This window comes from Hyla sarda, chromosome 11 (genome assembly GCF_029499605.1).
Source record: "Hyla sarda isolate aHylSar1 chromosome 11, aHylSar1.hap1, whole genome shotgun sequence".
NCBI lineage: Eukaryota > Metazoa > Chordata > Amphibia > Anura > Hylidae > Hyla > Hyla sarda.
Genome location: NC_079199.1, coordinates 28,605,888 through 28,620,746, shown reverse-complemented (window position 1 = coordinate 28,620,746; position 14,859 = coordinate 28,605,888). Strand labels below are relative to the sequence as shown.

Sequence of the window (14,859 nt, the reverse complement as noted above, 5' to 3'; positions counted from 1 at the left end):
AGGACATAAAAAAAAAAATACAATTCTGGGGTTTTGTATTTTTTTTTACTTTTACGCCATTTAGGATCCAAACTGGATTAATAATGTTATATTTTAATAGTTTGGACAATTACACACACGGCAATACCTAATATGTTTATTTTTATTATGTTAACATGTTTTATTTGGAAAATGGGGTTATTTGAACTTTTAATATGGAAGGGGTTAATGTGTGTGTGTTTTTTTTTTTAAACCTTTATTAAACTTTTTATTTTATTTTATTTTTTTACACTTTATTGGTCCCTTAGGGGACTTTTAGTAGATTCCTCATACAGATCAATGAAGTTCCATAGAACTCCACTGATCTGTGTGCTCTGCAATCAGTTGATCAAATGAAAAGCCATGGACAGGCAGGAAGGAGAGGTAAGCCCTCCCTTTACCTCCACAGTGGATTAACCCCTCCCCCCTTCCCCCCCCCTGGGCATGCTGAGTGGAGAGGGGGGGGGGGGGTGATCCACCCCACTGGACCACCAGGAATGGTTTACAGCTACCTTTAGGTCTAAAGGGTTAATAGCCGGCTGGGGCGATCGCCGCATGCTAGCTATTGGCGATAGACCCCCAGTGACTGATGACAGCTGGGGGTCACCGGATATGGGGCGGGCCTAGCGGGACCCCATGTGGTTCTTCTTGTAGTACTGCAATTTAGTCTCATTCACTTCAATGGAGCTGAGCTGCAATACCAAACACGACCACCGGACAAGAGTGGTGCTGTTTTGCAAGAAAGAAGCAGCATTTTTGTAATCCTGGACAACACCCTTATTTAAACAAGACCCTCTAGGTGAATACAAGTTTGACTTAGCTTAGTCAATACCCATATATTATACATTTATACCCTGAATAGGAGCTATAAACATTCTTTTGTACTCCCAGAACATTCTGGAATTGTCGATGTTTGATGAGGATGTAGGAACGTCGGATGACCATCTGTTCACTGTGAGCTACGACGTCGGAAATGTTCCACTTAATGAAAACGTGGTGGAAAACTTCAGTCTCAATAAAGAGGTAATTGCAACGGGGCTTAGTGATCGAAAAAGCATTAAAGGGGTATTGCCATCTGGAACATGTATGGCATGTCCGCAGGATATGGCCTAGCTCTTTATAAAAGTTTTTTCCAACAAGGATTCCTCCAGCTGTTGCAAAACTACAACTCCCAGCATGCCCGGACAGCCAAAGGCTGTCCGGGCATGCTGGGAGTTGTAGTTTTGCAACAGCTGGAGGCATCCTAGTTGGGAAACACTGCTCTGTTATCTACCATAGAGAGTTACTGCAGAGAACTGCTCATGTGTTGAAGGATTCTGAACAACCACGTATAGTAACATGGCTTCCCATTAATTTCAATGGTGTGGTGTTTAATATAGCTTCTCCCTGCAACATCTGCTGAACATTGGGAAGGTGAGCTGATTTATAAGAAGGGGTTATCCTAATCACCTAATGGAACAAATCATGTGAATTGGTAAATGATGTTAAAAAAAAAAAATGTTAGTTATTTACAAACTTAATAAAATACATTTTTAATAGTTTCAGGAGAAGCTTCAAGTGGAATTTACTCTGGTTGTAATGTGAGTATAAAATTATATAAAATTGTAATTAGAAAATATATGAATATTAAACCTTAAATGGGCACTGTCAGATACTAAAAACTTTTTATATGTTGTTGGCAAAACATTAACCTTTCTAGTATAAGTCATAAGAAAATGTTATTTCCTTTTTATAGAAATCATGGCTTATAAAATCATGGCTTTGTCCAAGCTGAAGCGCAGGCATGGACTAAGTCCTGTAAGTGAGGGTGGGCTAGCACTGATAGGACAGGAGAGAGCACAGAGGAGTCCTATCAGACAGGAGAGAGTACAGAGGAGTCCTATCAGACAGGAGAGAGCACAGAGGAGTCCTATCAGACAGGAGAGAGCACAGAGGAGTCCTATCAGACAGGAGAGAGCACAGAGGAGTGCTATCAGACAGGAGAGAGCACAGAGGAGTCCTATCAGACAGGAGAGAGAGCACAGAGGAGTCCTATCAGTCAGGAGAGAGCACAGAGGAGTGCTGTCAGACAGGAGAGAGAGCACAGACGAGTCCTATTAGACAGGAGAGAGCACAGAGGAGTCCTATTAGACAGGAGAGAGCACAGAGGAGTCCTATCAGACAGGAGAGAGCACAGAGGAGTCCTATCAGACAGGAGAGAGCACAGAGGAGTACTAACATACAGGGGAGAGCACAGAGGAGTCCTATCAGACAGGAGAGAGAAATCAGGAGTCCTATCAGACAGGAGAGAGCACAGAGGGGTCCTATCAGACAGGAGAGAGCACAGAGGAGTCCTATCAGACAGGAGAGAGCACAGAGGGGTCCTATCAGACAGGAGAGAGCACAGAGGAGTGCTATCAGACAGGAGATAGCACAGGGGAGTCCTATCAGACAGGAGAGAGCACAGAGGAGTGCTAGCCCACCCTCACTTACTGGACTTTGTCCATGCCTGTCCAGAGTAGAAGAAAATCCCCATAGCAAACATATGCTGCTCTGGACAATTCATAAAATGGACAGAGATGTCAGCAGAGAGCACTGTGTTCCAAAAAGAAAACAAGTACTGGAAGGATTAAGATTTTTAATTGAAGTGATTTATTAATCTGTTTAACTTTCTGGCACCAGTTGATATAAAAAAAAAAAAAGTTTTCCACCGGAGTACCCCTTTAAGCTTGGACAAAGCCATGATTTTGTAATCCATGATTTCTATAAAAAGGAAATAAAATTTTCTTATGAAGTATATTAGAAAGTTCATGTTTTGCCAAAATGCACAACATATAAAAGTTTTTGTATGAGACAGTGCCCCTTTAAACAACATTAGGGAGCGCATTGTAGATATATGTCGGCATCCTGTCAAAAATTTAGATGCCAGCATATTGCAGCAGGCCTGTTCACTTTAGTGTAGTCATCTAGCATGCCGCGTCCACTTCCCAAACATACATTTATTTAGCAGGATTCAAAATAGCTGCAATCCTGGTAAATAAACGGATATGATCCAAAAGGTGAGCCCAACCTAGTCGCAGAATGCAATACGATATAGTCTCGGTATACGATGGAGCCCTGGTTTTAACAGGATACTGACGTATAGCAACAATGTGAAATAAGCCTAAGAGGACATGCTGTGAGAGAGGAGAAGTTGTGCTCTGACCCATTCTGGGCCCCTTTGGCTTTTTTTCTTTTGCGCCAAACAGACCCAGTATGATTCGGAGGATAAGTGACACTGTCGGGTCCCAATGGATCCCATTAACTGTATTTAACATGATTTGAGCAGAAATATCGGACATGCAATATTTCCATCAGAGCTCCTTTACAGGAGCACAAAGGTTGTGTGAATGAGCCCTAATATACATATTTTTTTGTTTTACAGCCCAGAATCACAAAAGAAAGTCACAACTAATGGAGTCCTGGTGGTAAGCAGTAAAGCAATGTGTCCACCTACAGATAAAGCTAGCATGTACACTATGGGGAGATCTATCAATGGCAAAATTGGCAAGCGTAGTTTGTTTTGAGTGTAGATTTTGCGTTTTCTGATACTCTGTAAGGCCCAGGTATATGTTCCTGTAAATAAAGAAAAAAAGAGAGAAGGCCCAAGGAGGCACCTAGTGTATTACCCTAGGAAGCGAATAATACCCCACAAAAAGTGGGGACGGGTCCCCCACCCGTCCCCACTTTTTGTGGGGTGTTACTCTAATGGATGGCCGCTCACCTGGAGCGTATATTAAATGCGCATGTAACCTCAATCTGAGGTAATAAAGGAGGATTCAGTACAGGCACGCAGGTCTCAGGATAGGTCCAGAGGGAAATCCTGTTGGTAAACTGGATAGCAGGAAAAAAAAAAGTGACCTTTAACCAGGCGCTCAGAAGTCCAGAGAGATCTCACAGCCAAGTCATGGAAGTGGATAGAAGTTCAAGCTTTGTTGGTTCACATCAACAACGCGTTTCGGGGTTAGCATACCCCTTCTTCAGATTAACAGATTGACAAATCTGTCAATCTGAAGAAGGGGTATGCTAACCCCGAAACGCGTTGTTGATGTGAATCAATAAAGTTTGAACTTCTATCCACTTCCATGACTTGGCTGTGAGATCTCTCTGGAAATCTGAGCACCAGGTTAAAGGTCACTTTTTTTTCCTGCTATCCAGGTATATGTTGCCATCCTCTCAAAAAGGATTCTGATGTATACTGTGACACATTGCACTGGCCCCAATTGCTTTTATGGCCGAAACATAGTCAGCTGGAGACTACGTTCGGGCCTGTTCCTTCATGTGTTTGTTTTTTCTAAACTAAATACCATAGTCTGCTCTACCGCTTGCCAATGTATAAATGGGATTAACACGGTGCAACAACCCAGCATGTGGGTCCCGTGATTATTGACCAAACAACACAGGGTGATCCAGCAATCATCCATATGGCACTCACCACACAATGCAAAAAGGGGTACTCTGGAGGAAAACAAATGTTTTCAAACCAACTGGTGGCAGAAAGTTATACAGATTTATAAATAACTTCCATGTAAAACATTGAATCCTTCAGCTGCTGTATACTACAGAGAAAGTTGTGTAGTTCTTCCCTGTCTGTTTCATGAACTGTTCGGAGTAGGATAGGTTTGCTATGGGGTTTGCCTGGACAGTTCCTGACATGGACAGAGGTGTCGGCAGAGATCACTGTGGTCAGACTGGAAAGAACTACATAACTTCCTCTGGAGCATACAGCAGCTGATATGTACTGAGAGCTTTTGAGTACCCCTTTAAAGGGGTTGTGCGCTGCCCTGCCTACGGAGCTCCGCTCACAGCGTCCGGAAGTTCATTACTCTGAACCCTGTGTGCGGGCTTCCGTGTTCGCGGCCGCCGGGCGTGACGTCACGCCCGGCCCCTCGTGACGTCTCACCCGCCCCCTCAATGACAGTCTATGGGAAGGGGGCGCGACTGCTGTCACGCCCCCTTCCCATAGACTTTGGTAGAGGGGGCGGGCGTGACGTCACAAGGGGGCGGGCGAGACGTCACGAGGGGCCAGAGCTTTACACGGAGCTTTGTAGCTTTACTTCAGCTGGAAGCACCCAGGTTGGGAAACACTGGTTTAAACAGTTAAACTTACACACAGATGGGTTGAGGGTGTTGGAAGGGCAGATGTTGTTAACCAACCCTTAGGGCAGATGGTATTACCCCTTAGTGTTCGTGAAGCTAGGGCATGGTTATCGCCTACACCACCCGAGGTATGGCCGCTGGTTCCTGGACGAGGCATGGGGCAAATAATCATTCCGATGCAAGGTTAGGGAACAACAGTACTTTACTGAGGCAGACAGATTTTAAAGGAAAACTGTCACCTTGATCACCCACACTAAACCCAATACACTGGGTTATAGTGTGGGTGACCAGGAATCCAAAGAGGGGTCACTTACTATAATCGGCACTGTGGTTCCCGAAATTTTGGCTGGCGAAGTTCCCCTTCTGAATTCAGTGAGCGCTGCGCTCTGTCCGTAGAGCGCATTCGCCGGCAGTTTACATACAGCTCTCATGTCCTGAGCTCTAATTGCTGATTGCAGTCATGTGAGAGCTGTAGTCATGTGAGAGCTGTAGTCGTGTGGGAGCTGTAGTCATGGGAGAGCTGTAGTCATGGGAGAGCTGTAGTCATGGGAGAGCTGTAGTCATGGGAGAGCTGTAGTCACGTGGGAGCTGTAGTCACGTGAGAGCTGTAGTCACGCGAGAGCTGTAGTCACGCGAGAGCTGTAGTCACGCGAGAGCTGTAGTCACGCGAGAGCTGTAGTCACGCGAGAGCTGTAGTCACGCGAGAGCTGTAGTCACGCGAGAGCTGTAGTCACGCGGGAGCTGTAGTCACGCGGGAGCTGTAGTCACGCGGGAGCTGTAGTCACGCGGGAGCTGTAGTCACGCGGGAGCTGTAGTCACGCGGGAGCTGTATGTTAACTGCCTGCGCATGCGCTCTGCTGACAGAGCGCAACGCTCACGTGACATGTGACTCGTGTCACTAGGACGTGGAGTCGCAGAATATGAATATGCTAACTAAAGAGACGGCTGATTGAGAAGACGGAAAGAAGTAGGGGCGGCCAGCCGGCGGGGCCCCGCTTCCTGCGAGCGACTCCCTGAATTTAGAAGGGGAACTTTGCCAGCCAATATTTCGGGAACCACAGCGCCGATTATAGTAAGTGACCCCTCTATGGATTCCTGGTCACCCACACTATAACCCAGTGTATTGAGCTTCGTGTGGGTGATCAAGGTGACAGTTTTCCTTTAAAGTCTTTACAGCTAATTTCAGGCCCAAGGAGATGCCCAATGGACTTTAGGAGACTTGTTGGCTCTCTGGGATTTATAGTGGACTTGGACTGAATGATGCAACCCACACTGACTTGAATAATTGACACTTGACTATCTTGACTAGACTTCTTCCCTGTATTTGTGCTTACCAGGCTTTGGTAGAGGGGGCGGGCGTGACGTCACGAGGGGGCGGGCGAGACGTCACGAGGGGCCAGGCGTGACATCACGCCCGGCGGCCGCGAACACGGAGCTTTACACGGAGCTTTGTAGCTTTACTTCAGCTGGAAGCACCCAGGTTGGGAAACACTGGTTTAAACAGTTAAACTTACACACAGATGGGTTGAGGGTGTTGGAAGGGCAGATGTTGTTAACCAACCCTTAGGGCAGATGGTATTACCCCTTAGTGTTCGTGAAGCCAGGGCATGGTTATCCCCTACACCACCCGAGGTATGGCCGCTGGTTCCTGGACGAGGCATGGGGCAAATAATCATTCCGATGCAAGGTTAGGGAACAACAGTACTTTACTGAGGCAGACAGATTTTAAAGGAAAACTGTCACCTTGATCACCCACACTAAACCCAATACACTGGGTTATAGTGTGGGTGACCAGGAATCCAAAGAGGGGTCACTTACTATAATCGGCACTGTGGTTCCCGAAATATTGGCTGGCGAAGTTCCCCTTCTGAATTTAGTGAGCGCTGCGCTCTGTCCGTAGAGCGCATTCGCCGGCAGTTTACATACAGCTCTCATGTCCTGAGCTCTAATTGCTGAATGCAGTCATGTGAGAGCTGTAGTCACGGGAGAGCTGTAGTCACGGGATCCTGCTGTAGTCACGGGAGAGCTGTAGTCACGTGAGAGCTGTAGTCACGTGAGAGCTGTAGTCACGTGAGAGCTGTAGTCACGTGAGAGCTGTAGTCACGCGGGAGCTGTAGTCACGCGGGAGCTGTAGTCACGCGGGAGCTGTAGTCACGCGGGAGCTGTAGTCACGCGGGAGCTGTAGTCACGCGGGAGCTGTATGTTAACTGCCTGCGCATGCGCTCTGCTGACAGAGCGCAACGCTCACGTGACATGTGACTCGTGTCACTAGGACGTGGAGTCGCAGAATATGAATATGCTAACTAAAGAGACGGCTGATTGAGAAGACGGAAAGAAGTAGGGGCGGCCAGCCGGCGGGGCCCCGCTTCCTGCGCGCGACTCCCTGAATTTAGAAGGGGAACTTTGCCAGCCAATATTTCGGGAACCACAGCGCCGATTATAGTAAGTGACCCCTCTATGGATTTCTGGTCATCCACACTATAACCCAGTGTATTGAGCTTCGTGTGGGTGATCAAGGTGACAGTTTTCCTTTAAAGTCTTTACAGCTAATTTCAGGCCCAAGGAGATGCTCAATAGACTTTAGGAGACTTGTTGGCTCTCTGGGATTTGTAGTGGACTTGGACTGAATGATGCAACCCACACTGACTTGAATAATTGACACTTGACTATCTTGACTAGACTTCTTCCCTGTATTTGTGCTTACCAGGTTTTGACTTTCATCTGCAGGGGTTACTGGTGGTGGCTGCGTGGCTGTGTGACTAGGCCTTGGTCTCCATCAGGAACACCAGACAACTCTCAGGTCTTCACTTGACTGTACAACAGACTCATCTAGACTCAACTCAGAACTGAACTGACTAGGCTAGCTCCTCACAGGTATATAAGGGAACAATTTGGAGATGTCCCATTGGTCACCAACAAGTCACCTGGTCACCTTGCACCTTCCTTGGTTACAGAGGTCTTAGTAACAATGTTTAAAGGCACATTAACACATAAATGCAATACATTAACCTATACATAACTGAATGGGTGAGTTCTGAGGAGTGTGGGAGCCAGGGGATTGGGACTGAGTCCACCTGATAGGACCTACAGGGTACAGAAGGACCACTTCTGTACTGGGCCACCACACAGATAGATGAAACGTGTAAGGATTAATAATCAATGATTGAAATGAAGCAACTGATGTATTTTTTTTCTGTTTACATTTGCACAATGAAAATGATAGTGAACATTTCTTTCAGTGTCCTGAGATGGTGGCTCTCCAAGTAGAAGTGCCGAAACAAAATAAAGCCTTCTTTAAAAGTAAGCGGGATGAAAACTTTTGCCTAATGTTTCTACAATTGAAAAAAAATCTATTGTTTATAGAAATGTCAAATTAGAAACATGAAATCAATAACCTAATATTCATGTGTAAACTGCATATTGTTACATTTCAGAAAGTCTCATTATAAATACTCGAAAATGCATTTACAACAATCATTCTGCATTACAGGTGTATGCCTATTCATTAAAATCAGTGTATGTATACAACCGAAAAGGAATCACTTACCACAAAGAGTACCATAGTGCCCACCAGCCGCCTATGTCATTCCATCACTGGCTTGGGCTGGAGTAAACTGGGCCTGCGCAGCTGACCCACACTGCTTGATAGATGTTTATATTATGTAGATATGAGACAGATACATATGAGATAGATAGATAGATATGAGATAGATAGATATGAGATAGATAGATAGATAGATAGATATGAGACAGATAGATATGAGATAGATAGATAGATATGAGATAGATATGAGATAGATAGATAGAAAGATAGATAGATATGAGATAGATAGATAGATATGAGACAGATAGATATGAGATAGATGGATATCAGATAGAAAGGTATTAGATAGATATGAGATAGATATGAGATAGATAGATAGATAGATAGATAGATATGAGATAGATATGGGAAAGATAGATATTAGATAGATAGATATGAGATAGATGGATATCAGATAGATAGGTATTAGATAGATATGAGATAGATAGATAGATATGAGATAGATAGATATGAGATAGATAGATAGATAGATATGAGATAGATAGATAGATATGAGATAGATAGATAGATAGATAGATATGAGATAGATATGAGAGAGATAGATAGATATGAGATAGATAGATATGAGATAGATAGATAGATATGAGATAGATAGATAGATATGAGATAGATAGATATGAGATAGATAGATAGATAGATAGATATGAGATAGATAGATATGAGATAGATATGAGATAGATATGAGATAGATATGAGATAGATAGATATGAGATAGATAGATAGATAGATATGAGATCTATAGATATATATGAGATAGATAGATAGATAGATATGGGATAGATAGATATGAGATAGATAGATAGATAGATGAGATAGATAGATAGATATGAGATAGATAGATAGATAGATGAGATAGATAGATATGAGATCTATAGATAGATATGAGATAGATAGATAGATAGATAGATAGATAGATAGATAGATAGATATGAGATAGGTGGATAGATAGATAGATAGATAGATAGATAGATATGAGATAGATAGATGATAGATATGAGATAGATAGATATGAGATAGATAGATAGATAGATATGAGATAGATAGATGATAGATATGAGATAGATCGATATGAGATAGATAGATAGATGATAGATATGAGATGGAGAGCTAGATAGAGAGATAGACAGACAGTTATGTAGAATAAATAGATAGAATAAGTAAATCGATGATAGATAGATTGACAGATAGATAAGTAGATAGGTAGGTAAATAGATTTGTGCATTACTTTTTTATAGTTTAAATCCGGGCATGCTGGGAGTTATAATTGTATAGTTTGCAACAGCTGGATGCACCCTGGTTGGAAAACACTGCTTTAGATATCATAATAATACAATTTATATATTCTGTCTTATATATTCACAGACAAAACCGAGCTGGCTCTCTCTGTACAAGGCTCCTTTGAAGGTTCACACAATATTCCACTACAACCAGACTCTACTTCTCAACTGAATTCACACGAAACCGCTGTTTTCCATTTTTCACGAGACTTGGGAACAGAATTGAACGCTTCCGTCTGCAGAGTTTACTCTCCTTTTGATGTAACTTTTGTAAGTTGTGAATTCTTAATAAAAGAAACCAATCTAGAAGGCAGAAAAATAGAGCGTGCCCATGGAGATATATTAAGAAATGAATCCGTGACGGATTACGGTACTAAAAATGGAATGGTGGACATTTAACATTAATAAAGTTGTGGTACTTATGGTAGAGAACATGGTGCCAAGTGTTGTCCATTCCGAATTTATTTGGAGGGAGGGGGGGATTCTACAATTTTTATGTATATGGGCTTGTTCGCACGGTCGGATCCACAGCATATTTTACGCTGCGAATCTGCAAACAATGGATGCCTACATTGTGCCTCAAGCTGTGCCTGCTCGCAGCAACGATCCGCCGGTCTGAGCAGACACGCTGAGATGTACGAGTCACCGTGCACATGCGCAATGTACTCGCACACATTGCGGCCACTCCCCCTGCTCCTGAGCTAGGCTGAGAGCAGCTGCGATGTGTGTGAGTATACTGCGCATGCGCGAAGTGACTCACACATCTCAGCGTGTCTACTCGTAAAAGCAGATTGCCGCTATGAGCAGGCACAGATGGAGGCACAATGTACGGGGGCATCATCGGCGGATCCGCAGCGTATTTTATGCTGCGTTTCCGTCCATGTGAACGAGCCCTAGGCCTGTAAAAAATGTCCCATTCCATGCTGTCCATCAGGAAATCTCTTAAACTTGACATGTTGTCATAAATATCAACTTTTACAGAAATGTATCTGTTTTTCAATGACTGTCAGGATAGTACATAAGCAGCAGGGCAAAATACAGAAATGTATGCATCTCCAGTAAAGCAATGCTCAAGTGCAAAGGCATAAAACTGCACCATGGTTGCACAGGATGAAAATGCAGCAAAGCAACTGCAAAGTTATAAGGTTTACACTTCAAATTAGGGCAAGGGAATGATCCTAGAGCTAATTTTATGGAGACCAGTAGAATTCTGGGTGCAGCTCACCCAGAACCACTTTCCCTGCTTATATGCGTATACGCTGGAATAAAGTGCAGGGGCACAACAAGGTCCAAAACAATAAACAAAACTGTATGGAGGTCAGGGAAACGGGTCATGACACGAAGTGTTAACAGGTACAGAACAAATTATAAAACACAGCAGACAAACAGAAATAGAGTAGTCAAACAAGCCAGGTCAAAACTGAGATAGCAGCATAAGGAACTAACTCACTAAGCAGAAAATAAACACATAGGAACCCAAAGTCAGAATACACAGAATAGAACAATCCGGGAGCAGAGTAAAAGCTAGTGCAGATGAACTGAACACAAGCAAGGCCAGAGCAGGCAAGCAAGGTATTTATGTGAACCTGGGATGGGCATGGACACTGAGAGCAGATGTCATAGGCTCTAGGTCCAAGCCCCAGATAGGACTGAGTGTTTTCACATAAACACACGATGCTACGAAGGACACAGGAAAGGTTAACTCTAAACTCAGGACCCCATCCTACTCATTACAATAACTATTTATCTTACCTTTCTTTCAGTCCAGTGAAACAGAAAATGGTTCGAATGAAACTGTCATACCGCTCAATTTAATATCTCCCATGGAGAATGAGATTAATGTCCAGATACCAGTAAAGGAGGCAAGTAATGCTTTGTTTGGCATCTCTACATTTTTATTTTTACATAATAACCAAACTAACTGACTGTATATGTAGAGTGATCGTCAACTGAAGTAATCAAAAATGATTCAACTTTTACCCCATACACCTCCAGGGGGCGCTGATGTGGCAGGCACACCTGATGGCCTCTCTATGACATAAGACCAACCCAGTAATAAAATTAAAATATAATGATTTTGACCTGGGGGCCAGTCTGCGGCTGTCAGGATAAGGCAGCATTCCAATATCTGGAGAACCTCTGTGCTATGTGTTTGCAATGTTTTCTCACAAAATGTTATTTCACAAAAGCTTGTGATCATTTTTAGAAATAGCAAGGACCAAACTTATCTGAATATTGTTTGTTCCTCTTTCAGGAAAAGCCTTTGGATGCACAAATCAGATTGAATGAATGGTATAGTATTTTGTTTACTAAAGTAACTGTTCAATAATGCATGTATCTATCTATCTATATCTCATATCTATCTATCTCATATCTATCTCATATCTATCTATTTATCTATCTAGCTATCTATCTATCTATCCCATATCTATCTATCGATCTCATATCTATCTATCTATCTATCTATCTAATTTCTATCTATCTATCCCATATCTATCTATCGATCTCATATCTATCTATCTATCTATCTATCTAATTTCTATCTATCTATCTATCTATCTATCTATCTATCTATCTCATATCTATCTATCTCATATCTACCTATCTATCTAATATCTACCTATCTATCTAATATCTATCTATCTAATATCTACCTATCTATCTAATATCTATCTATCTATCTATCTCACATCTATCTATCTATCTAATATCTATCTATCTATTTAATATCTATCTATCCCATATCTATCTATCTATCCTATCTAATCTATCTGTAAAATGATGGACCAGCAGAAAGTGTGCAACTATTCTGGGTACACATAAATAACAGTAAAATTACTAAAGATAACACTTCTTTATGCAGCATGGCTCTGTATTCAGTGTAGACCAGTTTTTTTTCCAAACAGTGTGTCTCCAGCTGTTGCAAAACTACAACTCCCAGCATGCTCATCTATCTTTGTCCCCTGCAGCTCCCGTTCCGGTGCATTCTTGTCCCCTTTTCATCATTGCTTTTTGCTGCTTCTGTGCCGAGATGTCTGAGCAGGACCTGCCTACTAAGCCAATCAATGACTGAGACGGAACAATGCTGCAGCCAGTGATTGGCTGAGCAGAAAGGTCCTGCTCAGAAATAGCGACCAGCAGGAGACCAGAAAGTGCTGGAACACGAGTTACAGGGGCCTGAGGTAGGTTAGTATGTCTTGTTTTTGTTTTATTTTACTGCTCCCCCAGAAACAGAGCAAAAAATATATTTTTGTGTGATCTTGGATTACCCCTTTCAGCATAAAAAAAAAAGTTTTATTCTTTAGGGGTGACATGCCACTTAATTACGTGGTAAAAAAATACATCAGTTTTTTTTTTAACATGGTGTGCACAGACAACCACTTTTCCATAGACTTAGACAGAAAACATAAATGGTTAAAAAAACGGACACATTTTTTCAGCAATTTTACAGATGCTTTCATAAAAATAAAATGTGCCTAAAAAAAAAAAAACACTATGTGAACCCAGCCAAATACTTAAAAACAATTGTCATGTTGTACCATTTTAATATAAAATATAACAGATTTCTGTGATACAGATATGGGATTGTTACTAATAGATATTAGAGTGCTATCTGTTGGTAATACCAGAGGCATATCATAAAGAGTTTGGGGACAACAACATTTTTAAATGACATAGACGCTGTATACACAGAAATTCCATCATCAGTGTCACCTGCACTGACCTGTCGGTACATACAGGTAGTGAAAAGGACACTGATGACAATAATACTTACCTGGTCCCATTCTGTCCTGTAGTTCTCTGGCTATCCTCTTCGGTATCTTCCCCTGACTTGGAGCATGGGCGGAGCTTAGCATCATCACCGCTGCTGTTTGCTAGCAGTGGTGACGTCAATTAACTCCGCCCATGCCTTTGGCTGTCTGAGCATGCTGGGAGTTGTAGTTTTCCTACTAATTCTAGTTAAAGGGTACCTCTCATCAAATAAACTTTTGATATATTTTAGATTAATGAATGTTGAATGACTTTCCAATAGCATGTTAATGAAAAATATGCTTCTTTCTATTGTATTTTTCCTGATCAGTCCTGTCAGCAAGCATTTCTGACTCATGCTGGAGTCCTAAACACTCAGAGCTGCCAGCCTGCTTTGTTCACAGCCAAACAGGCTGTGAACAAAGCAGGCTGGCAGCTCTGAGTGTTCTACTTTGTGAACAAAGCAGACTGGCAGCTCGTAGTGTTTAGGACTCCAGCATGAGTCTGAAATGCTTGCTGCCAGGACTGGTAGGGAGACCCCTAGTGGTCATTTCTTCAAAGTGGAAAATTAAATAGAAAGAAGCATATTTTTTAATAACATGCAATTGTAAAGTTATTCTGCATACATTAATCTATAATAAATCCCAGCATGCCCGGACAGCCTGTTGGGTTATGGATATACGTCAATATTTTCTAACCAGTGTGCCTCCAAGCAAAACTACAACTCCAAGTGTGCTGGAAGTTGTAGTTTTGCAACAGCTGGTGGCACCCAGGTTGGGAAACACTACTGGAAGGAGTCTAAAATGAACTGGAATCAGTAGCAAAATTACAACTCCCAGCATGCCTAGGAGCCTTCGGCTGTCCGGGCATGCTGGAAGTTGTAGTTTTGCAACAGCTGGAGGCATACTGGTCTGGAAACACTAGTCTAAATCATAGGGTGAATTTTTATCTATGTCTATTGTGATGTACTATCAATATAAAGGTATAACATACACTAGGCAATTAAATCTGCATTGATAAAAAAAAAAAATAATAATAATAATAATTAAATAATCAGACATAGGCAAATATATTGATTAACATCATATTTAT

The 14,859-nt window shown here is 42.4% G+C and overlaps 1 protein-coding gene across 8 annotated transcripts in view; it reads left to right on the top strand.

Moving 5' to 3' along the window:
• Positions 1 to 14,859, top strand: part of LOC130295932 (cytosolic phospholipase A2 delta-like) — an 80,938-nt gene that overhangs the window by 50,845 nt on the left and 15,234 nt on the right. For 5 of the 8 annotated variants that reach the window (XM_056547269.1, XM_056547268.1, XM_056547267.1 and 2 more), the window contains 7 exons: positions 910 to 1,041; positions 1,558 to 1,598; positions 3,422 to 3,464; positions 8,376 to 8,436; positions 10,103 to 10,287; positions 11,781 to 11,879; positions 12,272 to 12,309. In XM_056547269.1, coding sequence (XP_056403244.1) covers positions 928 to 1,041; positions 1,558 to 1,598; positions 3,422 to 3,464; positions 8,376 to 8,436; positions 10,103 to 10,287; positions 11,781 to 11,879; positions 12,272 to 12,309 — 581 coding nt within the window. In that variant the 5' untranslated portion in view covers positions 910 to 927. Of the gene's footprint in view, positions 1 to 909; positions 1,042 to 1,557; positions 1,599 to 3,421; positions 3,465 to 7,413; positions 7,579 to 7,991; positions 8,011 to 8,051; positions 8,279 to 8,375; positions 8,437 to 10,102; positions 10,288 to 11,780; positions 11,880 to 12,271; positions 12,310 to 14,859 lie in introns of those variants that run through there. The other 3 variants (XM_056547272.1, XM_056547273.1, XM_056547270.1) reach the window with 3 other exon arrangements.